Here is a 26,340-nt window from a genome sequence, read left to right on the forward strand (position 1 = left end):
AACCTTGGGGATGTGCCTAGACCCGGCGCAGCGCACGTCCCAGCCAACCCAGAGCAGAACAAACCTTTGGCGGGTGGCCAGGAGGCTCCCTCCCAGCCGCCACCGCCCCCCCGGCATTGCTCCCCACCCCCCCACCCCCGCCCCATACAATACAAGATCTTCCTTCCTCAGTTCCCTTAAATCACAGCCCGGGGAAATCTCCTCACAGCCGTCAGCCAGCCTCGGGCCAGCATGTCTGGGGGCAAATACGTAGACTCCGAGGTACGCTTGGGTGGGTACGCGCCGGTCCTAGGGCGCTGAAGAGTGCCTGTTTCTGCTAACTCCCACTCCAAATATTCCGGCTGCTTTCCTTGCCCCAACCCTCTCTCCACTTCGGGGCACTCCTCTCGCGCCGGCACTGCGGAGGAACGGGCCTGGGCGGGGAGATGAAGAGGAGACAGGAATGTTTATGTTTCCTTCGGTGCCAGGGGTCTCCTAGGCTAGAGAAACGCGGACAGGGGCGTCAGGATCTGAAGTTGGGTGTGCCGAAGAGAGGGCTTATTCCTGGATGGGTGGGGGTGCTGTTTTTTAATTTTTTTTTGCAGGATCCCCATGGTCTGGTCCCTTCCTGCTGGGAGGCGGGGAGCTGGAGCGCAGGGTGGAAGGTCATTCACCCGAAATCCCGGGGACGGTCACCGCGACTCCCCCGCCAGGCGCCTGCACCGGCTGACTGGGACAACAGCGCGCGTCTTGTTTGCACTTTCCAAAGCTCTTGGGTCACCTCAAGAACTCTCCCAGCAACTCGGCGCCTGGCAGGGGTGTTTGGAGAGGGGCAGATCTCCACTCCTTTACCTCTCCGCTCCGCTACTGCCACCACCATCTGGGTGCTCGGCTGGAGTCTAGACCTCATTTTTCCAAGCACAGCCTTCACGCACAGGCAGGCAGCCTTGGAGTGACCCCAGAGTGGGTCGGGGGAGTTGTGCAGCTGGCATTGCTCCGCCCAGACACCGGAGCAGGGGAGACCGTAGCCACAGCGCGGATGGGGAGAGCTAGGAGGGATAGAGAGGGCTGGGGTTACAAGAGCAGGTGAAAAAGGAAGACGCGGTCAGGAAGCCCGGAATATTCCATGGTCGGGAGATAAAGCTGGAAGGGATTATGGAATACTATGGAGGGGACATGCGGCCGGGGAAGGGGACGGGAAATGAAGCAGGTGAAGCACTCGAGACGAGAGTGGCGCGGAGAAGCACCGTAGGGAGAGAAACCCGAGGTCTGGTCCCCTCCTTAACCAGGGTCTCCGCGTGGTGCAGCCGGCAGGGCGTGCGCCGGGCGGGGCTGGGGCGAACCGCGCCGCGGGGTTTGCCCTGACCCCTGGCGGCAGGCGGGGGAGGCTGGAGCTCCCTGCCTGGTACCGAGGGGTGTGGTGTCCTCTTGTAGATCCTCTTAAAAAGCTTGCGGCGCCAAGGAGTTGACTGTGCGCTGAGCCACCGCTGCCGAAGCGGCCAGCGCGATTTTGCGTCTCGAGCTTTGCCCGGCTGCCAGGCTGACTTCTGATCACTTGTTTTTCTTTTTGAAATTTTCTTCCCACTGCCGGTGCCACCCTCCCTCTCTTGGTCGTCCGCCCTTCGCAGGGACATCTCTACACTGTTCCCATCCGGGAACAGGGCAACATTTACAAGCCCAACAACAAGGCAATGGCAGAGGAGATGAACGAGAAGCAAATGTACGACGCGCACACCAAGGAGATTGACCTGGTGAACCGCGATCCCAAGCATCTCAACGACGACGTGGTCAAGGTAAGGTGAGGTGGCCAGCGAGGAAGGGATGTCCCCCGAGGGCTGGCTGTCAGGGCCTGGAGAGCCTTCTTCTGGCCAGCAGCCTGTACAGCTTTCCCTATCTTTGCCCCACATAGCATTTTGGGCTTAACGTGTGGAGGCTCCCGAACTCATCAGAAATGTCACATCTCCTCTGGCCCCTCCTGCTGGTAAATTCAGCAGGAATTTCGCTAACTTAAGTTTTGAAAGAGTTCATATAACTGCACTTTGCTCCTGGTGAACAGACAGACCCGCATTCCTTGAGTTAAAAGTGTAGTGAACGATGTGTAATTCACATAGAATTACACATCACATTGATGTGTTATTCACATAAAGCTGACAGATCATTTGTGCCAAAAATGGGAGTTAAATACAGAGGGGCAGATTCCCCCAGCTAAAGTTAACTTGAAGTGATTCTTAGTAAAATAATAAAGATGAAGTGCTTCAGATTTAAAACAATTATAAACACATATGTATACATATATACTCGTGTGTATACTGTATATGTGCATACATAAAGTGCATTTTAACTGAAAACACATGGCAGTGGTGCATAGCTAAGCAAATTTATGCAACCTCTTGGTCTCTCCCACAGACACCTGTAGCTAAGGGTGGAAAGTTGCTTCCTTAGTGGCTTCCTGCCTCAGTTTTCCCTGAGCTAAGAGGTTCATTCAGGTTGGAGTTTCTATGGATCTTTTAGGGTGTGTTTGGTGAGATTAAAATAGGTTAATGTAACCAACTGTTGGTCAAACTTATGACTTTGTGGTTAGATTTTTATTATCATTATGTTATTCAACTTTGGCCCTCTTAGCAAATCAAGTCAGAGGGATTTATCGTCTGAATCCCTCTGCATTGGGAAATCATGGGACTGAGCCATCCTTGGCAAAGGGTTTTCTTTGAGGGACTGGAGGGCCAAGGAAAGTACAAGCCTCAAAAATTGCAGTGTGAAGACCCAGTTCTATACAACCTCAGAGCAACAAGTGGGGTGGATGAGCAATTTCCACCCACACTGCCTCCTATCCATGGATGGGAGGAGCTATCGATATTCAGAGCCTGTGCACATTTATGAATAATACATTTCAAAATGGGGGAACAATTTAATCTGTAACTGGAAGGAAAATATAACTGTCAGAATTGACTCTCTTGGCTTGCTGGTAGAGGAAAAAGGAAAATTGGAGCATTGGCAGGTTTTTCTACTAGCCAGATATTTAAAAGCAGCAATAACAAAAGTAGCTTATAAGCATGAAATCAGAATTGCTAAAAACTATTTACTAAAAATACTACTTTAAAGGAGAAAAGTATTTTTGCTTTTTTCTCTTCTCATGTGGTTTTGGACAAGAAGGTAAGGGTATAAGGAAAAGAGGATTTCAGGAAGAACTGGCCTCATTGGAGCCTCTCTGTTGTTCCACGTAGTGTGAGTGGGATTTCTGGAGCAAATAAACCTCCTGGGATGAGTCAGAGAGGCCTGCAATGTGGATGTGGGTCTCCACACATGGCATGATTAAGTTGAGAAAGAAAGGCCCCACTGGGAAAAGAGACTGCAGCACAGATGGAAAAAAAGTATAACAGGCTTAGAGGAAATAGCAGTTTACAAAATAACATTTCAAAGAGCAAGTGTGAGGATTCTCATATTAAAGAAACTAAAGGAATCCTTAGAGCAAGCTCCTGCTGGCCAAGAGAAAGCAGACCCCGCCCACTTGTTCCTATGAACAAAACAAGCCAGTCAGACAGAAAAATCCACCTTCAGAAGATTGGTGGGTCCACTTTCTCAGATGTTCTGCTGAGAGAAGATTTGAGAGAAAGCCCAGCAGTTAGAGACCCAGACAACCAATGCAAATTCTGCCCCAAGAGTGCCATTATTTGTTAGTCCAAACACAAGCATAATGATAAGAAACTGAACAATTTTCTCTAAATTTTACTTTCGATGACATAGACATATTAAAATGATAAAGACATCCAGAGCTTCATGTTAATGCATAGTAGGTTGAAATTTCACATGATAATAAGGAAACAGTAGTCAATTGAATCTACTCTTAAAGGCACCAGATCGAGAACGGAAAGTGGAAAGTATGTTCTAAAAGCAAGCAGCTCTGTGAACGTTGCTCTGGTCTATTCTGTAAGCACTAACCACTTGTGACTATTTCAGTTTAAATTTCAAGTAATTAATACCAAATGCAGTCACTCAGTCATGTTAGTCACATTCCAGGTTCTTAACATTTGAGGTTAGTGGCTACAGTATGTGACAATACAGATATAGAATATTTCATCATCACAGACATTGCCATTGGACAGCACCAGACTAGAGTGTTCCCTGCATTTTGAGGTCGTCATACGAAGTTTAAAAAATAACTCTAGATTGGGAAGAGAAGAAACCCCAATGTACAGTGTGAAGAACACCATCATGTATCTGCACAGTATCTTTCCAGTCCCATAAAACAGTTATTTAGGGGGGGAAAGAAAACTCAGAAGCTGGGTATGCCATGAGTTTATATATCAAGAAGGTAGAGTATTATTCTAGCGATAATGACATAAATTAGCTTATACTGTTTGGTTCCAATAAAATAGATTTACCATCTTACTCAAGGTTTACTGCCACACATATGATAAAATCTCTGTATGCACATTTATCCAAATAAGAATAGGTAATGAATGATTTTGAAGATGTCCCCTAATTAAAACAGTCATATCATTAGACCCTTCACTTGCTCTCTGAAATTCCTATGTCTTGTTTTCATTCATTAGCTCATTATTTATTTATTTCTACTTCCTTGATTAAAAAATAGCTAAAATTTATTATACATCACAAATTCAATGATTCATCAACAAATTCCTTTATTAAACTCTCGTCATCTGCTAGACTTTACACTGCTACATACTACAAAGGCTAATTTCTATATAAGTCCTACCAGTGACAAATATTAGAGTTCATGAGAAAAGATGCATTTAGATTAAAAAGCTTTTTTTAAATACGTACATAACATCACAATAGTAAGTCACTGTCAAATGGCAGCTTACTGGTTATTTTTTGCTTTGACTGCAGGAAAAAAAATAGCTAAATTTTAAGTTTCATTAGTCAATGTTATTTATTCTCTCCCACATATTGTTTTACATTTTTACTTTCTTTTTAATTGCCATGCTGTTTTATGTGATCTCTATTGTAAGCCTTCTCATCATCATTTTGGAAATAGAACAAATTATACAATAATAAATCAAAAGTAAGTAATACTGAATATTATTTACATAATAAAAAGGTTTTTAAAAAGTGATTATTACTTATCTTGATTTTGATATTCATTCCACATATAAAGATATAGCAAATAGTCACATTTTATACCTTAAATATATATAATTAATTATATTTATCATTATTCCTTAATAAAGTTTTTTAAAAAGTGAGTGCTATGGATATTAAACATTAGAGAGGCCCTATTAAGAATAGGACAATGGGGTGAGAAAAGAAGGCTGCATTATGGATGGTTGAATGGAGAAGGCATGAAGGAGATACAATCTGAGTTGGGTCATGAAAGACAGATGGGATGCAAATAGCTGAGAAAATCACAGGAGAACATTGTGAATGAGCCAGACAAGAGGGTAGGATTATTTCACACAGGGCATGAGCCAGAAGGTTTAGTAACCCATTTGATGGAATTAGAGGGTCCAGATAGCACAGTGATATGTCATAAAGATTTAAAAAAATGATCATGCCCAGGTGGCAGAGTCCTCTATCCATATTCATGAGTTTTGAATTCATCATGTCAGCATTGAGAAAGCAAGAAAGACATCCAGCATGATAAAGGAGGGCTTTCTGGAACATTACTGGTTAAGATATTGCATGTGATAAAAGGTAGCTAGACTGGGTGAACAAAGAACAGTTAAGATGTAAGAGCATTGTGGTCCAGATAGGAAATGAAAAGGACAGTAACACTGGGGATAGAACCATGTAAACACAAAATGACAGAATCTTAGAATTGGACAGGAAACAAGATGGTTACCAGGATAAACTCTAATTCCTCTATATGAATATTAAGAGAAATTTAATGGCTAAAGAAGTTTAAGATGCATCCATACTTTCACATGGTTACCATCCAGAGAGATATTCTGAGATGCATTACAAGGGGAGAATAGAGAAGATTATGTGATTCACAGAGACTATTGTCATGAGGGTACAAATGAGTTGAGCTGACTCTGAGATTAGTTCTGAGACAAATCAGGACATCTGAGAAGAGATCTTTGTTGGAAATAAAAATATGCATTTGCAACTTTCTATTCTATAACTTGAATGTAATGATACTTAAATATGCGCAGACACAAAATTTTCTTTGGTGATAAAGAAAAGGTATTCACATGTTAATCAGATCAATTTAGTTTCAGAATAACAGCCTAACTGTTTCTGTGACACCTTTAAACTAGAAAGCATTATAGAGTGGTGATTAATAGCAACATAATGATAATGTTCTAAATTTATGTTTATTTAATATACATATAATCAAAGCCTAAGATTTAAAAGCTCAGATTGCCTCAAAACACTCAGCGCCATGTTAATAGTCTCTTCTGTTGGAATTGGTATCTCTTTTGTTTGTTTGTTTAGGAGATAGTTTCACAAGATGGTGATAGATATTCTGCCACATATGAGATCATGCATGAAATTCAGAATCCCCAACTTGTAAAAGAACATCATAGTCATATTTGCTCGGGAGTAATTCTCACATTTCTGAGTAAAGAACAATACTAACATGGAGGATATTATTTTTGCATAAGCATCTGAAATTTTCAATTTTAGCTAGCAATGATATACATTTTAAATGATTATTAAAATAAAGTCTTTTTCTTCATTTCCTAATTAGTCAAAAAATATTGAGGAATTAAGCTAACTTTGTTTCCAACTGAACAAAATTTCATATTATTTATTAAAATTTAAGACAAGATTCACTAAATACCCTTCAGTTTAAAGCTCATGATATAAATTATTCTTCCAATTAACAGCAGTATTGGCTTCATTTTAAAGGGGCTTAGAGTAAGAACAGCTGCAATAGCAAGCAGCATCTGTAAAGTCCAGTAATTTCAAAAACCACCTGCTTATGCATCCTGCCCACTCAAGTCCATAAAATAACAGACATTTTCATCTCAAATGAAACTGCTTTTTAGCTAGCCCTACTTTCAACATAAATTTTCTGTGATGAAATGGCCAGAGAGACTTGGTTCCTAAAACAGGACTATATGCACTGACCTGTGGGCCCCTTTTATAATTCTCTTGGTTGGGTTTGCAGTGGGAAAATGGTAGAGTTGGTGTTTTCATACAAAGGTGGTTTATGCCAAGAAGTACACTCTTTCTTCCACACTCTGGACCTGTATGTATATTATCTTCTGTACTCTAAGGCCCTAGTGGAAAAAGATTTACATTCTATACCTCTTTTAAAGAAATTCCTAAGGAAGAAATCATCAGCCCCTAGAAATATACCTAAAACATATGTTCTCAGAGGCACCTTGATAGAGTGAAAGAAGTATTGTGCCAGCATATGAAAACATATTTTTGCAACAATTGTTACTATCTCCTCTAAAATTTTAATATATTGATTCCAATATATGCACCAACACAAAATTATTTTTCTTCTAACAGTCAAGAGAAGGCATGTACATACTAATCAGATCATTTTCGGTTTCAACATGACTTAATGCTTTCATGATCTCCTTCAACGAGAAAGTATCTAGTACGATTAGTGTGGAACTGGACAACAAAGGAGGGGGTGGAGTGTATCAGGCCAATAGATTTCTCTTCCTCAGTGGTCCCTGAGAGTTGTGCTTATAAATACAAGGCAAATTTTTTTGGCTAATAGAAGCTAAAGAACACCATCCCTAAAGGCATTCTGGCAAGTTATTTTATGTGTCAATATTTCAATATTTTTAACACTAAAGAAGGAGAGTCATGTTCATATAATAGATTCTTTCCCACCCCCATACAATGCCATTCACCTTTACGTAAATGATTACTATGCAACTACTATCATGTGCCAGGGGTTACAATAGAGAACAAGCTGGATAGGTGCACTGACCACACAGAGTTTATTGCTATCCCATTGACTCTCTCATAGTTTTCTTGCAAACTTTTTCTGAAATTCCTTTACCAAATTCTATTCTCTGTTAAGACCTCATAACCTTGAAGACTTAGTTCAGAAACCACCTCATTTATCAAGTCTTGAATTCTTTCTGAGTCCAAGAAAGAACCTATATCTTTCAAACAATTGGCCTTTGCTTGGATTCTATAAAGACTGTGATTAAATAATGAGAAATATTTCAGCTTCAGCTTTTCTCTAATATTCTCTTTCTTCATAATGGTTCTTAAATCCTGGTCTTCTACTGAAACTTTGAAATTTGCAGACTTTTTTAAAAACATGTCATCTTTTCAAAAATCCAAAATCAACATCAGAATCACCGGGAGCATTTTGTAGAATACAGATGTCTGCGCCTCCCCGGTGGCACTGTTGAGCACCCTGCTGTGATGCTGTCCGCAGCCTCTGTCATGCAGGTTCGATTCCCGGCCGGCCAGGGAGATACCCACATGGTGCAGCAGACCTCTCCTATCTCGCCCGCTGCTCCCCTCAGCAATGCTTTCAGTCCATCTACCTGTTCTGCTCCCCACTGTCTCTGGTGAATCCCCTCACCCTCCTGTGCCTCTAGTCTGTACCCCCATTCTTGTATGAATAAAATAATTTTTTAAAAATTAAAAAAAAAAGAATACAGATGTCTGGGCCCATCCAAGATATACTAAGTTTGAATATCTGGGGTGGGACCTAAGGATCTGTGTTTTCCAAATCTCCCTAGACAATTACATTGTGAAGTCTGGTTTAGATATGTGTCCACAAGGTTTACATAAAGATGATTACACCTTTATTGTTTCTATCTAAGAGAAAAGACTAGTCACACTCTGTACTTCTAGATATTCTGTCTGCTAAAAGAATGTGTGAGGCTTTTGTCAGCTTAAACCCTGCCAGAATTTTGAAATACCATGGAGGGCTCCCAAATCAATCTTGTTCAATGGTTCCCCATCCCTAGAGGCAATGGACTTACTGCCAACTCCAAGCTTAGTGCCTCAAGGTGACCCAGGAGTGGGGCAGCTATATGTTCAAGGGTGTCACATACAGATCAGTTAGTACTGACCTGCCCAGAGTAACTAATAGTGACCTTTTCATGTTCCGAAGTGTTCCAGTTTAAAAGAAAAATTATATGGCTTCAAATGAATTGATAATGTTGCTAATTCCTATACCTGGAATACACTGGAAGTTCCTACTCACACTGTTTTTCAGCAAAACAGAAAAAATTTCCATATTCCAGGCATCATGCCTTTCTTCTCTACTCTCCAGTGTCACCATTCTCCTCTCCTTCATTACATCCACCAAGGTACATAACTTAGAGGTAGAACTCTTAAGCACCAACTTACTCCATGCTCAGATCTTAGTTTCTTTCTCTGAACCATAGGGTTAATGAAACTGACATTCCTCCATCATATACTTTGTCAGCTGCTCAATCAAAGATTAAAATGTTTAAAATAATTTTTAACTATTTTTCAGTTAGTCCAGGAAACATAAAATGGCCTGCTTTCATATGAACCATTGTTTAGGGTGGGGGAAGTGTTTTTAATTTTCTCTTAAAGGAAATCTGCCTGATCCATGTACTGTGCAACTAACAAGAAAATTAATTGGTAGAACAGATTTACACCTGCACAGAATATATACTTCCTGCCTTTCATGGGAACTATGCTGATATTTCAAATATCAAATACATGTTGTTTTCTTCATTGAGCCTAGAAAAGAAGTCTCTTGTTGGTAATTATTTCAAGGCAGGGGAAGTACATACTATTGCGAAAGATACAGCCGAGCTTCCCTTAGTTATTGTTAGCTGTTAAGGTCATTAAGAACCTGGCATTTTTAATTTTTAGGTTTAGTAAAGTTTGCTGGTGTATGTATGTGTTTAATATTCTGTCTTGTAGCAGTTTAAAAATGGAATTTTGCATTACTGTGCTCATATATAAATCTTTCCTGAGCAAGGACATTAGTAGATTCTATGTAAAAAGATAAATTATGTCCAAAGGTTACACTGGTCATTTCCTGTTTGTTGCAGGTATTAAATGTAATCACATTTTTCTCATTTACAATGAATGAGATGGAGGAAATGCTAACTTCTAGGTCCAAGTAGTGAGAAAATAGGAGATTGGAAAGAAAACCAGCAGAGATAAAGAAAGAACCACAAGGTCCTTTGTCCTTGTGCTGGGCTAAACTTTGTACACATCTATTCCAAGATCCCCATATTCATTTCTTTGCACAGTGTTGCCATGTCTATGACCCCATTGGGCTAGGCATTCACTGAGTATTAACCCATTGCTCCTGACCCCAGGGGGTTTAGAGTTTATGGGGAAAGACACATGTAAACAAATATGAGTGAAGTCATGTAACTAAGGAATGAACTACCATCAGGAACAAAGCGAAGAGTTCTCAGCAGTTTCCCAAAGCTGAGCAAGTGTTTAAGAGGCATGTGCACTAGGAGTCCCTGCAAAGGGAGCAGCAGGAGCAAAGGGCCAAAGACAGGAGGGCAGCTGGTATGCTCTGGGATAGGCTACACTAAGGATAGGTCAGTGTAGCCAAGGGACAAAGCAGGACACAAGCAGGAGCAAAGGGACACAAGCAGGAGCCAGATCAACAAGGCCTTCTGTGTCCAGCCAAATACGTGTCCCTTTGTAGACCATAATGTGGCTTTTTTATTTAAGATCATTTCATCTGACTCATAAATTTTATTATTTTAGTTTAAAGTAAAATATATCTCCCTGTAAGATGCATATTTTTTTGAGATTTTCATCTACATAGTTAATGGAAAAAAAGAGATGGTAGAGATGGATTAAATATGTAAAATCACAGAAACCTGGTAAGAATTAAGGGAAACAGTCTCTACATTAATTACAGGGCACTTAAAAGTATCAAGAAAAATAGATATAAATATATAGTAACTGACTCCTCATAACTTACTTCACAAACTGGTGAAGTCACCAAATCTGTGGAGTAGTTCACTTTCAGTATCCTGCCTACACCCTCACACTTTTGTCTTCCATCGTTGTTCATTTTTGGACAGTATTTGATTTCTCCCCTCAGGTGTAGTCCCCATAGTTCTCCCACCACCCTAGCACCCATGATCATCACCACAGTTAGTCCCTTGTGCTTGCAGAGTACTTTTAAATCCAAAAGTGACTTGATGAGACATGGCCTTTACTAATGAAAGGGCTAACTTCAATGCAATGGGGACAATCAAGGGGTGTTGGGTGTGCAGGCAGAAGTGAAACAAGTGATGGGATACATCCCCCAGCATCCAGCCAGGCTAGATCCATAGCAGAGATTATTTTCCTTCCTCCTCCTAGGGTCCTCTGAAGTGGGTGCGTTTGTTATTATCACAGTCATATTCATTTTGCAGATAAGGAAAGTCAGACTTAACCATTTGCTCAGGTAGCAAGTGGTAGAGTCAGAATTTGAACCCAGACAGTGAGACCCCAGAGCCCAAGTTTTAACCACTGTGCTCCAGGGCTTCTCTATAATAGATCATGATCCATGCAAACTGTGGTGTCACCATAGTGCAGAAAGAAATGATTGTGTTTTCACAGTGGGAGGGCAGCATTTGGCAAGGGGGAATTCCAGGTTTCATCTGTATTGGGAGTGAAGACTTGCAGTTCTAAGGCCAGATCTAGATCCTGGCAGGTAGGTTGGGGAAGGAGTGGGAAGGTCCAATGTAAAGATAATGTAGAACCCCAGAGCTCAAGAAATGTTGATGCTAGGTGAACTCCTAGCAAGACCAGATTGGTGGGGGGGGAGGGGGTGTCAAATCCCAAAGATCAGAAGTGGAGGCGTGGTCTTAATGATGCCAAGGGGAACACACACTCAGAACCAGACAAGCTGCAATGCTAGCTTGTGTTGAATCACTTCAGTCTTTAGATCACCCTGCTTATCCAGGTTGGCCATAGCACCTGGGGCGTGGCTGAGCTGCCTGGGGATGCTGGGAGGGGTAGGTAAGAGAGAATGAAGCAGGTTCTAACAAGCTTTACATTTAACATCTTCTTTTAAGGTTCTCAGTTTGCCTGATTGATTTCTACAGACATTGGTACCATATCAGCAAACATGGTAAAAACAAGAAACAATTGAGAAAAATCTTAGTCTTAGGCTAGTGGGAGAAATGCCTATTTAATCCTAAAAGTACTTCCTCTGAGACTTCCTCTCTAGTAATTACGTGTTTGTTCTCAAAAACAAATGCCAGAAGTAAGGAACAGACTTAATAGTGCATTTTACAAGGCACCATTAATCTCTCAAAGGAACAATTAAAATGTCCCATTAATCATGGTTCACTATTTGCTTTTTCTATATTATAAGCAGTTATACTATATAGCTGGGAATGGGCATACCAAGAGCTGTCAAGGAAATGGAATTGTGAGACCCCAGAGTGAGATTTCCTCATCAATTAGTTTAATTAGGCCAATTGATTCTTTCTTGTTTGATCCTGAGCATCACATTTTGCAGTAGGGAGAGAAATCGCTTGTCTAAAACAATAAACACCAATCCACTAAATTAATTGTGTAAGTCCCTCTATTACTCTAGTTATAAAGGCAGTCATGAGAGTCATTCTCAGATAATGTTCTCTCCAGAAAGAACATTCAACAAATATTTAGGAAGCACTTAGCTCCCCTAGGTATAGAGCAAGTAACATCCCTCTCATCAGAGCCTGCCTGTCAGAACCATAGCCATCCATCAGAGCTTGCCTCAGCTATCTATCAGCCTTCCCTGAAGCTCTCATCCCAACTGGTCATTTCTTCTCTTGACTTACATCACATTTTATTTTTAATATCTATCTTATTAGGTATAGTACCTTCTAACTACTCAGCTTCTCTATATTCATGCTTCTCCCTCCTCCCCTCCCCAGCAATCCTTCTGAGTCCTTCAGAGCAGGACAGTGGATTTAGAGGCCCCAGAATGGTGGTTGCCCAGTGCTCAATTCAGGGACCCACACTGAGTCTACTGTCAAAAAATGAATGCCAAATTGAAACTGCCCAAAAGAATATGAAATTCCTTTTTAAGTAATTGAGAGTCTTCCTTTGGCCCTTTTCTGTATAGCAGCTGCATTTAAAACCTTGTAAGAAAAAACATCCAAATAATTAATAATGAAATTGCAAAATCTTCCACTCTATTTACTAAGGTAAGAGAAAATATTTTCTAATATATGTATAAGATCATTATTAAAAATTTTTCTTTGTCTTAATCTTTGCTTTGAGGAGGACACAAATACATCCCTCCTGAATCTTCCAGCATGCAGGCTGTGGCACTTGGATGATCTCCCGGGGCCCAGGGGATAATCTCCTATGTATCTGGCAGGAAGGGCAGGAAAATTCCCAGAATGCCAAGAGATGCTGTCACTTCTGCTTGGCATTGCCCTCTGGGCCCAGAGTGTAAAAAGGCAATGATTTGGATCTCAGGCCATATGAGAGCTCCCCTACCAAGTGAGAAAGAACTCCCTGCCTGGCCCCCTATCTATCCCTGGACAATGGCAAACATCAAAGGAATGACTAGGTCAGATTACAACCTACAGAAGAATCTAGAACTATCCATGCCAGAAAGAGACAACAGTTTTGAGAAACTGATGCCTCTTCTTCCTTCTCTTTAACTCACTATTTCTAGATATTAAGTACACTGAGCTCTGATATCTTACTTGTTGGGAGGTGATGAGTGGTAATACACTCTTCCAAATGCATAAAGAGTTTCTTTGTACCTCAGAGGTGGTCTCTTAAAATCTCAGATCAAGTCTCAGGAGGAAAAAAAACAAAAACAGGAAAAATACTTCAATGTCTCTAGGAGTCAGATACCTTTCATTTCATTACTGATGTCTCTGCCAGTTGAAACAAATGTAGCATTTTTTTTTCAGATATGGTCATTTCTCTCATCTCTGGTGACAGGAGGTGGAGTTACAATAATACATATAAAAGTAAGACTTGGCGACTTGAGCCCAGATAGCTTCCCTATAGCAAGCTGAGCATAAGAGATCAGGATCATTATTCAATTAAGAAAAGGTGGGACTAGGGCCTCCTAGTGGCGCAGGCAATTGAGTACAGCACTGTGAAGCCGTCCTCAGCCTCTGCAGTGCCAGATCAATCCCCGCTGGCCTTGGAGCAACCCACAAGACAAGCAGACCTCTCCTGCCTCACCCACTGCTCCCCTCAGCAGTGTATTTCATCAGTCTGCCTGTTCTGTTCCCTGCTCTGTCTCTGGTGAATCCTCTCACCCTCCTGCGCATCTGGCTTGTACCCTGGTTCTTGTATAAATAAATAAATAAATCTTAAAAAAAAGAAAGTTTAAAAAAAAAAAAAAGAAAAGGTAGGACTAGGACGTAGTCATCAAAAAAGGATGGTGATGTGTAAAGTGATTTTTAGGTGTGACTGTTATCTACTATATAGCCAGGACCACAATCTTGGCACATTTAATATTTTATCAGTGATTGGAATGAACAAGTTAAGAGCACTCTCAACTGACAAATGACACCAATTACAATAACCTTGTTAACATCAGTGATAAAAATAACATCAAGGTGCTTTTGACAAGTTTCAGAGAGCCAATAAAAATAACAAATACCAATAAGATGGGCCTCCCTGGTGGCACAAGGGTTAAGAGGCAACCTATGAAGCTATCCATGGCCACTCCAGCCAGGGAGCAACCCACATGGCGCAGCAGACCTCTCTTGGCTCTCCCGCTGCTCCCCTCAGCAGTGTACTCTGTCTCTGGTGAATCCTCTCACCCTCTGCACCTCTGGTCTGTACCCCAGGCTCTTATATGTATAAATAAATAAATCTTTAAAATAAATAAATAAATAAATAACATAAATACCAATATGAAGTGAGATAATGTTAAATGACTAAAATAAATATAAAGTAGAAAACAGATGGTAAACAGGGCCTCCCCGGTGGTGCAGCGGTTGAGCGCTGGGTTGCAAAGCTGCCCTCAGCCTCTGCAGCGCTGGTTCAATCCCCGGCTGCTCCCCGGCCACCGGAGGGGGGTCCCACATGGCGCGCAGACCTCTCCTGCCGCCTGCTGCTCCCCTCAGCAGTGTACTTCGGTCCTTCTGCCTGCTCTGCTCCCCACTCTGGCTCTGGTGAATTCTCTCACCCTCCCACACTTCTGACTGTACCCAGTGCTTGTATAAACAAAAAACAAACAAACAAATAAATAATACATGCCTCTTTTTTTAAAAAAAAAAAATATATATATATATAAAGAAAAGATGGTAAACAAATAAAAAAAAAAAGAAAATATCGGAGAGGGCTGTCATTTTGTGGGAGCCTATGATGTTGAAAACCAAGATGCTTAGTGAACATAATGGATAAGGAAACCCCTTGTAGTGATTCCACGGCCTCCCAGTGACCAAGATTTCCAGGGTAAGAATCACTATTACAAACACATCCTTAAATGAATACACCATGCCCCACACCCCTTGGGCAATAGGGAACCAAACTTAGTTTCTCAAATGTTTCTCAACATTAAACATCACAATAATTTAATAATTGAAAGGAAGTGTAGTGAATTAAATCAAAAGAGGACAATACAATCAAAGGAAGAGTCCCTTTTTTTTTTTTTTTGCCATTGATCAGATTTATTAAGAGTGGGTTCTTTTCCTGATCTTGTGGGAGAGGAAGAGATGTTACAGAGATCCTAGGAAAAAACAGAAGGAAGTGGAGAAACGGTAATGAAAATCCCCCAGGCTTGACTCGGGGAGCATAGAATAGCAAATGCTGTTAGTGATTGTCAGGTTTTGATGAGACTGACAAGAAAAACACTGCTCAGATGTAATCTCCACTCAGGGCAAGGAAAAAAGGAAGAAGGGCGCACACTTAATTTTTGAAAACCATAGGTTACATGGAAGAACTGCAGACCAACTCATTGGAGGAATGTGTCACAAAGATTACTTTGTCATTGTTGTGTGTTAAATTCCATACTTGTCTATCAAATTTCTCAAATCCTGTTACCTCTCCAATTACAATTCTGGGCATAGCAATCTTTATACAAAATCTCTAATTAACAAGGTATGAACACTTTCCTCTATTCCAGCAGGATACCTGGTTTGTTTGAGGGCAAAGAGGATTTGATGTGGCATTTTAAACAGTGGTTGAGAATGCAAGTGGTAAACATCTGAAAATAGAACACTGCAAAATGCATGCATTGTATGTACCAAAAGGTCAGTATGAAACATTATCTTTATGGCAAGCCTGGCCATCTACTCCCTCCTACACATTGCATATTCACACAGTTTTGCAGTTTGCATAAACCCCTATTGTGATTTAAACTCTTGAGAGAGTGTGGCTTCAGTAAAGGGGGGCTGTTTTGTAACTTTAGGCCCGTGGATTTTTCAAATCAGCTGGGAAAATCAGCTGGGAAATGTTTTAAAATACTATTGTGCACACCGCATCACTAGGAATCCCTATCAAATTGGTTTATGATAGACTCCAGGCCTATGTAGTCTTTACTTCAAAGATCCCCAGGTAATACTTTATGTCCAAGCTCCATAGGCCAGAATTGAGTCTGGTTTATACTTCTGGTTAGAACTTCTTAATCATGAAACTATGTACCATGATAAAAGTTTCAGCGCCATAAGGACCACAGTAAGGAAATTATTATTTCTCTAGGTCCTCATTTTGAAGTCCTTAGCATTTTTATTGGAATATGCTATTTGTCACTCGAAGTTCTATTACAGAAAAATACTTTCTGGAACTCTGCTGTAGCAACTGCATAAGAAAGACTTTGTGAGATAAATCTCATGTCACTTATGTAACCCAGTCCTGTTGTTTTCCCTTTCCTTTGCTCATTCTTTTATACCCCCCAAGAGGAAGATCGTCTGGTTAAGTCAGAATTTCACCCTATTACCCCTTTTCCTACATGAGTTCATGGCGCAGATATACTGCAACTGGAGCTGACAGCATAGACTGGTTTTTCTCCTAATGGTGCAGCAAAATTCCTGCCTTACCAGCAGCCATAGGAAGCTTTCCTGGACCTAGGAACTGGCAGGTGCCATGACTTTCTCCAGTGCATGGCACAAAGAAGAGTACTCAAGTCACTAATAACTGCTTTACTGATACCAATTACTCATCAGAAAAGACAAAGAAAAGAAATTCAGAGGAAATCTGCATCCTAGCTCTCTACTCAACACTGATCCCGAGTGTTACCTTGTGCCTTGAAAAAAGGCATTTGTACTTTCTGGACAGCAGTGTCCTCATCTATACCAATCAAGATATTGAACTCAAAGATCTCTAAGTTGCTTTCATTTCTAAAATCTTTGATTCCAGTTGACCAGTATTCATAAATAAGTGGAAGTCTATGAACATGCATAAAAGTCCATCAGAAAGAGTGATGGAAGATCCCTCGTGAAGAGTATTTTTGTTACCTTCTTCCTAGTTGTTACCAATTATCATTTTTACTCTTAACATTTAGGCTGTGGGACTTAAACCATCTCTGAAATACAAGCTATCAACAGACAGCATCCTGGCTGCAAATATACTACAAATAAATATTTGGTACAGAGGATCCAGAGCTGGAGCTCATTTCTACTTCTCATCTGGATTCAGAACTCTGCAGTCTTCCCTTTTATTGCCCTCACTCGAAATGAACTGTTTGTATTCCAAGATGGATCAGAAAAACAGTTCCAAAGTTGGTCACAAACTTACAGTATTTTTTTAAATAGCCAGACAACTCATCTTAGTGCACATAACAGAGAAACACAATCATTTGTAAATTTGATGAGAGCAATAGTCTTGAAAAGATCTAGCTAAATCGAAAATTTTAGACTTTCTGAGTGCTGACAGTTGTCAAATTCACCTAGTTCATGTGGCCACATTTCTGACGTTCTTTTAAAAGACCATCTGTGAGCAATAGGATCAGATGACTAAGAGCTTTGAGGAAGAAGCACTATTACTTTGAGTCAGATTTTCCAATTTCCCAGCTAAAAAGAGTTTGCTTGTCCCTGACCCATATAAAGTTTAGCATTTAGTCAGGCCCTATTATGATTTAAATCTCATCAGTTATCACCCCTGTAGAATCCTGAAGTTAAACATGGTATTGTCTGAATTCCAGACCACCTGAGCAGTCTTAGGGATCTCATCTGTTCCCTAAGTAAAGATATGTCAGAATCTACAGGTTTGAACCCAAAAACTGATTGATCTGTCTTACTTATCATAAGTCACTTTTTATTCATTCTTTTATAAAAATTACTTGGTTGGGTTAGAATAAAGTAATGTAATCAGTGAATATAATTACTAACCTTTGATTCAAATAATAACACATTCAGATCTCTTTCCTAAAGAAAATTTTATTTGATTGGTGCTCTTATAAATAGGAGAGAGAGAAACACAGCTTAGCAAGTGTCAGTATTCACTAATTCAATCGTTTACTTAACAAAGATCAGTTTAGTACCTATTTCTTTCCAGGGATCTTACAGTCTAGTAGCAGAAATAATTAGACACACACACAATCACAACATTAAATATGTGTATGATAGACTGAGCTTAAAAAAAAAAAATCCAGATAGAAAAGAGGTGGGGACCTGGAAGAAGTGTTTGAAGAAACAACATTTAGGTTAAGACATTACATATAACTCAGACAGGTGAAGCGTGATAGAAGGAGGGTTCCAAGCTCAATCAACTTCAGGTGGAAAGGCTCTGAAGCAGGAAAGTCCTAGGAGAAATTATTCAAGAGTCCTGCCAAAGGTTCCTTTGGGGTATCCAATATTACTTTCAAAGTTAGGGTGTAAACCAGGGAAGGACATCACCTCTCTTTGCTATTAATTTCTGAGTGAGCTTGAGCAGTCAGAGGCCATCTCTATTTTATTTGCACTGTCTCCCTTCTATGACTTGTAGCCAGCTTATTGGCCCTATCCTGGCCCTGTTCTCTCACATCATTTATTCCATTCTCAAAAAACAGTAGGTGCTTCATGAATAGTGGATGGATGAATAAATTCACAAGGCCATGGTACTACAAATCAAAAGGGCCTGCAACAAATAATCAAGAATTATAGGCTATAGATATTTCTTTATTTTAGGTCCTGTCTCATCATATAATATTCTGGTTTCCTACAGCAGTATTTTCAACCAGGGATAATTTTACCCCTCTGGCAGGAGACATTTGGCAATGTCTAAAGATATTTTTAATTGTCACAGTTTAAGGAATGCTACTAGATTCTTGAAGGTAGAGGACAGAGATGCTGATAATCGTCCTAAAGTACACAGGATAAGGCAGCACTCTCATCCTCACCCCAACAACAAATAGTATCCAGAGGGAGAAACCCCGTGGTATATGTTTGGGAGGTATGTTTTTGAGAGCCACATAACAGACTCTGATTACACTTGGCTAGGATGTACAAGAATCCTAGCATATATCCTTTTCCTCACTTGCCAAGCAATGTTCAAACCTGTAGAGATTTGTTTCATTCATTTTCTATTTGTTTAATAAACATACTTGAAGGACTGGAAGGAAAAAATATTCTAGCAGTGAGATAAGACGAAAGCTATTAATTAGTAACCATAGTTTGACTTAACTGAATGGTAGGAAACAACCTTTGCCATCAGGAAGTAAATTGTAGAAACTAAAAAGAAGTTAATAGTGTTTAAAAATTTCTGTTTCAAACAAATGTCTACGTGGACCAATGAATAGCCTGAAAATAATGAAGATATTTCCGTTCCTGTATCTTTGATAGAATGGAAAGAGTTTTTAATTCCGTTAGTGTGGTGATTATTCATATTTGTCCCATGACACACCCAGAAGTTTAAATAACAAACTCCCAAGTGTAAACATAGAATTTCATGAGTGAGTGAGGTCTCTAGAAGCATCTTTATAATTGTGTGTTTGGAGAAAATAGTATTTCTGTGCATTAAACAATGCAGGGCTTTTCTGACTTACAACACTTTAACAGGCTAAAGTTTTTTCTTCTCAAGGATGGCAAACGTAAGTGCCCCCAAGTGCAACTCCTCCCAGTTCAAGTTCAATTCTTCAGTTTCAATGTTCCTATCACTAGCCTTTGCAAGGCCTATTTTTATACTGTTCACTGGTTCATGTCACATTTGCTGACACTCAACATTAATAAGTTCCACTAAGCTGACACCAGAAGTCTAAAGATTTTCTTAAAAATATCAAAATATAAACAGTCTGCTTTGTACCTAGCCATCTGCAATGAAGTTCTTTCCATGATAATAAAAATGTAAAACCATGTGGACAGGAGATGGTTCCAGATTCCTGATAGAGACTCATGATGAATTGGTCTCAGGTGCACCAAATGAGGCTTTAGGTTTCTGCCTGGGATCCCCATAAGAAAAGGTGAACAGTCAATTTGAAAAGGTATGAGGAGGTTCTGCAACACTGAAACCATCATATCACTGAGGAGAGTTTTTAGCATTTTCAAAGGGCTGTGTATTCATTTCCTAGAGCTGCAAAAGGACAGCTTTTTCTTTCAAAAAGGACAGGAAGTAAATTTCTGCAAGCAAAAGGACTGGAAGAATAAGACAAAAAGAAATTAATCTAAAGCGAAGAGAGCCCTGTCTACTGGTGTTGGTGTCACATTCTGATACTTACAGGCACTCGGTCAGGCTAGGGAATCTTCTTCCCCAGGGCATATTTGGTCAGTGCGTGCTCATGTTTATAAATAATAAACTCCATAAGGCTGATGCACTTCCTAGGGGTGAGCTAATCCTTTTTGCTTGCTTAATGGCAAGAAGCTTAATGGCAGGAAGCAAAATAAGCAGTCGCAGACCTGCACGAAACAATTTCAGGAATGTCAAGTGGGTCTCCTTTTCCAAAATATCTCTTCTGTCGTCTTAACACTGTTGCTGAAATCCCAGTTTCCCCATTTCTGCTGGTTGGGGTACTTAGCCTTAGAAGCTCCTAATGTAACACTGACCATTGCCCCAGGCACTGTGCCAAATAGTTTGCATAAGTTCAGTCATTTCATACATGGAGGTATGTACTATTGTGCCCATATTTTGCAAATGAGAAACTAAGTCACAGAGAGGTTTAGTAAATAACACAGCATAATGGCCTCCCTGGTGGTGCAAGGGGTTAAGCACCACGCTATAAAGCAATCCACAGCCTCTGCAGCACAAATTCAATCCCCGGCCGGCCAGGGAGAAACCCACATGGTGCAGCAGACCTCTCCTGCCTCACCTGCTGCTCCCCTCAGCAGTGTCTTTGGTCCGTTTGTCTGTTCTGCTCCCCGCTCGGTCTCTGGTGAATTCGCTCACCCTCCGCGCCTCTCACTGTACCCCAGTTCTTGTATAAATAAATAAATCTTTTAAAAAAAACCACAGCATAATTGAGATTCAAACTCAACCCCATGCTATCAACTTGGGTACCATATTGCCTTTTAAAAGGAGGAAGACACACAGTAACTAACCTATTATCACACCCACTCAGATATGGATGTTAGATTTTTCAGATCCTTCACACCTAGAAGAGAATGCAGTCTAAGGCAGTTTTTGTTCCTCAAAGTGATCTCCCCAGACCAACTGCATTCAAATGGGGACGGAAGTACAATTACTTGGACCCTACTATCAGATCTATTTAGTCTATTTAGAATTTCAGAGTCCAGGATGCTGCATTTTAACAAACATCCTAAGAAAAATTCTTGAATATGCTAATGTTTCACAACTATGGACCCAAAAGGGATGGAATAAAGGAAAGCTACAACATTATGGTAAACCAGGAAAAAGCAGGGGAAAATTACAAAGCAATGGGGATCCTAGGAACAAGTGGTCAGTGCAGTGACCAAGGAGTCTTAGCCAGAGAGGAGCTTGGCTGCTAGGGAGTTAAGTTGCTGCTAAGTGGAATGTGGAGGCTTGACTGTAGAAGGCCAGCCATGTCTTACCTTTCCTGGTGGACATGATTATGTGCTGAGTCAGGGAAAGCCTTTTGTATTAGTTTGGAGGAGACGTATAGGTGCAGGCAAGGCTGAGCAATCAGTACACATGGATTCAGAATTCTCTACAGGTCTCTGTTTGAATGAGCAGGATTGCATGAAGAGAATGAGAATAAGAAAATACAGAAAGAACTGAATGAGGAACAGAGAGATCTAAGACCTGGGTTTTGTCCAGTCATTGATTACAACCTCCCTGAGGTTCAGCATCTGAGTCTATAAAATGGGAAATAACACCTGTTTCATTAAGTCCTCATGTGCAGGATGTTCTGTGAACACACTGAGGCATATAGCACACTGTAGTAGGAATTATTGCTAATTCAAAGCCTCTATAAAAGTCTCCTATCTCAAAATGTATCTACCACTCTGATGCCTGAAGTCCATTAATGACACATGAGGACAATTGGAGATGATGCTCTGTCTTGCTCTGCACATCCCCCTACACTCCTGCCAAGAAAGAAAAGTCATCTAAATTCATTCTAAAGCAAAAATGCAGACATGCACTGCAGAACAATTACAGACCACATATATGAGGGTGATCCCAAAATTTCTATTGCCTGATGCAGCATCACTGTCATGTCATGATATTTTATGCTAGATATGGTATATGTGAAACTTCAAACATCTCATATTTACTGAGTTTCTTAATAGCATCATTTGTGCTTGATTTAATCTCATGTTGTTGTGTTTAGCACCACCACCAACCCCCACCCCTCTACCCTGCCCAAAGTACATAAAATTCACTGCTAATGTTGCCAGTAAGAAGCCACATCAAGTGATTGTCCTGGAAACAAAATTAAGTCATTAGAAGATGGGAAATCAGTGATGGGTTTTTTGGTTGTTTTTTTTTTTTTTTTTTTGCCAATCAGGCTTGTCCCATTTCACCACAACTACAATCTTGAAGAACATAAACAAAGTGATGGAAACCATTAAAAGGATCTACTTAATTGAAAGCAACAAGAATAACAAAAATTCAAAAACACCTATATCAGAAAGGAGAAACTTCTAATGAACTGAAGTAAAAATCAGACACAGAAGGGCAACCCTTTTAGCATCATCAGGATTATAACCAAAGCAAAAATTTGTACATTATGATGTTTGCAAATCAACAAAGAAATTTTCTAGTGACATTTCTCAGAACACATTCCCTTCCTTAAGGAACACATGAGAGTATTTACAGACCTCCTTTCCTGCAGTAGACACACACACTGGGAAGAAATGAGGAAAAGTAGAGGCTAGAGGCACCAAAGAAAAAAATCCCTGTCCTCACCCTTTCCCTACTGCAGTTATTCAGGTTACTGGGGCAAAACCTCACCAAGCAAATATATGCTTTAATCAACATTTTCTAAATAATTTTTCCTTAAAGGAGACTTCTGAGTTTGAATTTTCTCCTCCTCTGTGGGTTTTCCATGCTGCCAAAGTCATCTAACTGATAACCAACCCTTTATTTTGATCAGAATGGTTGTGATATAGAACTTTGGCAAATAAGAACATCATTTTGAATAAAATGGAATATAAAAAAACAGATAAATAAAAGTATACTTGAGATAAGAAGCAAAGAATTCACAAGATAAAATGATAGTAAAATATTACATATCCCTAAATCCTTTCAATGGATATTTATAGCTCCTTTAAAATATTTTATGTATTGAATAAATATTTATTTGCTAACTAGTGCATACATCACACTACTTAGGTATAGTGAAGGATACCAAAATGTATGAAACAGACTCAGACTTGCCCTAGGTCCTGGTTTGGTCTGGTCACTTAATGGTTAAATGACTGTTCTTTTGTGGAGAAATGAAAGGCTATTTTCCATTCTTATTATGAACATAACCTAGAACTTCATAAGTTTGTAAAGAGAAGCAGATGAGTGAAATAAGGCATATACCTGTAAAATACTGGGTTTGTGGGGTCTTTTTGTTTTGTTTTTCATTTTTTCAAGCCTTTATAATGCCTGGGAAGACTCAAGAGGGAAGTCAGTCTGAGGAGTCTGGGGTCCGAACTGGAGACCCAGGCTAGGGACTAAAGACCCCTTCATTACCCCTTCCCCTGCATCCTAAGCCTCTTCTCTTTCTCACCAGGCAGGTAAATGCATACCTTTCAACCCTCCTCCAGTTTGAAAGGCTGACTAGTAATGCAACCCTCTCCCTCCTTTCCTCCTCAAAATGCAACCCTTTGTTCTCAACAAAGCAAGTGACATAGCACCTGCCATCCCAAGGCCGCCCATTGCTCCCAACCCCAGGCTTATAATTTCCCGGGGGCAGTATGCAGATTCTCTGGAACTCCAAGTAGTCACAGGCATTAACAATGCAATCCAGGCCTCCTGTTTTTAGCTTGGGCTACAAGAACACTGCAGCCTTTTCCCCCAGTGATGCCAGTTTGCTTCAATAACCATATGGGCATTTTCCCTTTCCCCTAAGAAGACACATAGGCATTAGAACAAAGTTCCTATGTTCCAGTAACATTTAATTGTGCTAGTTCTCAGCCCTCTCTACACCCACACATGCAAACACATTTATTCCATTGACTTCAAAGGCTGCTCACATGTTGGAAATATGTGTGAGAACAGTGATGGGAGTTTGAAATTAGTCTAAACTCTCTTTCTGTATAAGAGTTTGGGGTATACCTTAGAATATTAGAAGTACATATTTGATACTTATTAACATGCATTTGTTTATACTGAGCTCAGAATCATGAAAATAAATCAGGATTTCTATTGTCAGTTTGTGTGTTTTCATGTAAATAATAGTCATTTATCCTTGTCCAATAATACATATTTATAGGTTTAAGTTAGTGAAAGCCTTCCAAAAAAAATTCCATTCATTATTCACCAACTTCCAGATGCCATCCAACACATGAAAAGCTCCCAGAAAGAAGGGGGACACTTCTTTCAGGACTTTGAGGCATGGAGCATAAAGAGTAACATGAACAAAAAAGAGTCATCACTAAGTGTAAAAGGGCATGCCATGCTCTTTATTCTTTTGCATAAGAAAATAGAAGAAAGAGTGGGAAAATTTCAGGTCCCCTGGCCACTCCAGAGAATCTGATCTGAACTGAAATGGGGCTTGGGCATCTGCATTTAATAAGCACCCTTCCCTCCCATTGACGCTTTTTAAATCTATCCCTTGCTGAGAACCACTGGGAAGGAGAATCCCTATGCTAGTGCATTCAGGAGCTTTATATTCAAGCTCCTGATGGTCTTCTAGATGGAGCTAGCTGTTGGTCTTTGGTGCATACCTTGGTATAAATCCAAGTCATTCTAGGTATATGAATTGATGACACTAGCAATAGCCTAAAACATTTCTGATATAATGATTGCTGTAAATTGTAGAAAATTGAAGCTGCTGTATTTCCTTCTCATGTATTTTTGGAATTTGCTCTATACCAAAGTCCACAATATTTACATACATTCATTATATATATTTTTTTCTATAACCATGAAAATTTAATTAACTAGTAAAAAAACAATAAAATAGAAAATGAAAGATTATAATCCAAAGGTGATTTGTGCAATAATTATATTAATTCTCTATAGATGCTTAGCACATTACCCCAAAATTTAGTGACTTTAGACAACTTATCAGCTTATAGTATGCCAGGAATTCAAATGTAACTTAGCTGAATAGTCGTGCTCAGGGCCTGTCACAGTCTGCAATCTAGGTATCAGGTTGGAGTCATCTCAAGGCTGACATCACTCAAATAATTAATGGTAGATTCAGTTCCTCTCAAACTGTTGTAGTGAGGGCCTCAGTTTCCCAGTAACTATTGGCCAGGTGTTCCATCAGTTCCTTCCATATAGACTGGTACCATGGCAGCTGACTTCCAGCAGACCAAGAAAAGAAGTAAGACAAGACCATAATCCTTGAAGGCTTAGAAGTGGCACCCATCACTTTTCTATGTCTTATTGTTTAGAATTAAATCTTTAAGCCTACCCTGTACTCAAGAGGAAAGCATTACACAAGAACATGAATACCAGGAAGTGGGCGGTGGGAAGTCACTTCTGTGCACATAAGGAGAAGCCTAGAAGAGGGCAGTTGTTGGCAGTGTTTCAGTAGCTTAATAACGGTAAAATCATTACTTTCTATTTTCTTGTCCATTTAATCATGCAACTCACCTCATGGCCACAAGCTGACTTCTCTACATTAAGTCAACTCATCATATTCTATGCATGACAAAAGGAGTAAAGAGCCACTCCGTACACTTCTGTCTCTTTTCATAAGGAAAATAAACTTATTAGAAGTCCCACCCAGCAAACTTCCATTTAGATCTTATTGACTGGAACTGGGTGCATGTCTACCCTAAACCAATAACTCATCAAAGATATCAACATAATCATGTTACATCTAAACCAACCATAACTTATCTCATAAATTAAAGGTTTATTGCAATTAGCTGAGTAAGTCAGAATCCTGTTGGCAGAGAAGTGGGACTGGGATGTTGGGCAGGCAGCACACAAGTCATCTGTAAACATCTTCTCTGTTGTTTTTCCTGTGTCCTATATACTCAATAAATCACAATTTCCACTAACAGTCCAAAAAGATATTTTCTCCTAAGTACAGAATAAGCAAGTATGATGCCTGAAGAAATC

The 26,340-nt window shown here is 40.1% G+C and overlaps 1 protein-coding gene across 1 annotated transcript in view; it reads left to right on the forward strand.

The window, feature by feature from the left end:
* Positions 1-231: 231 nt before the first annotated feature.
* Positions 232-26,340, forward strand: part of CAV1 (caveolin 1) — a gene marked incomplete at both ends in the record, with an annotated part of 30,975 nt that continues 4,866 nt past the window's right edge. The window contains 2 exons of the mRNA XM_084229701.1: positions 232-261; positions 1,608-1,772. Of these exons, the coding sequence (XP_084085827.1) occupies positions 232-261; positions 1,608-1,772 (195 nt within the window). The remainder of the gene's footprint in view (positions 262-1,607; positions 1,773-26,340) is intronic.

This window comes from Talpa europaea, assembly GCF_964194135.1.
Source record: "Talpa europaea genome assembly, chromosome: 3".
Taxonomy (NCBI): Eukaryota; Metazoa; Chordata; class Mammalia; order Eulipotyphla; family Talpidae; genus Talpa; species Talpa europaea.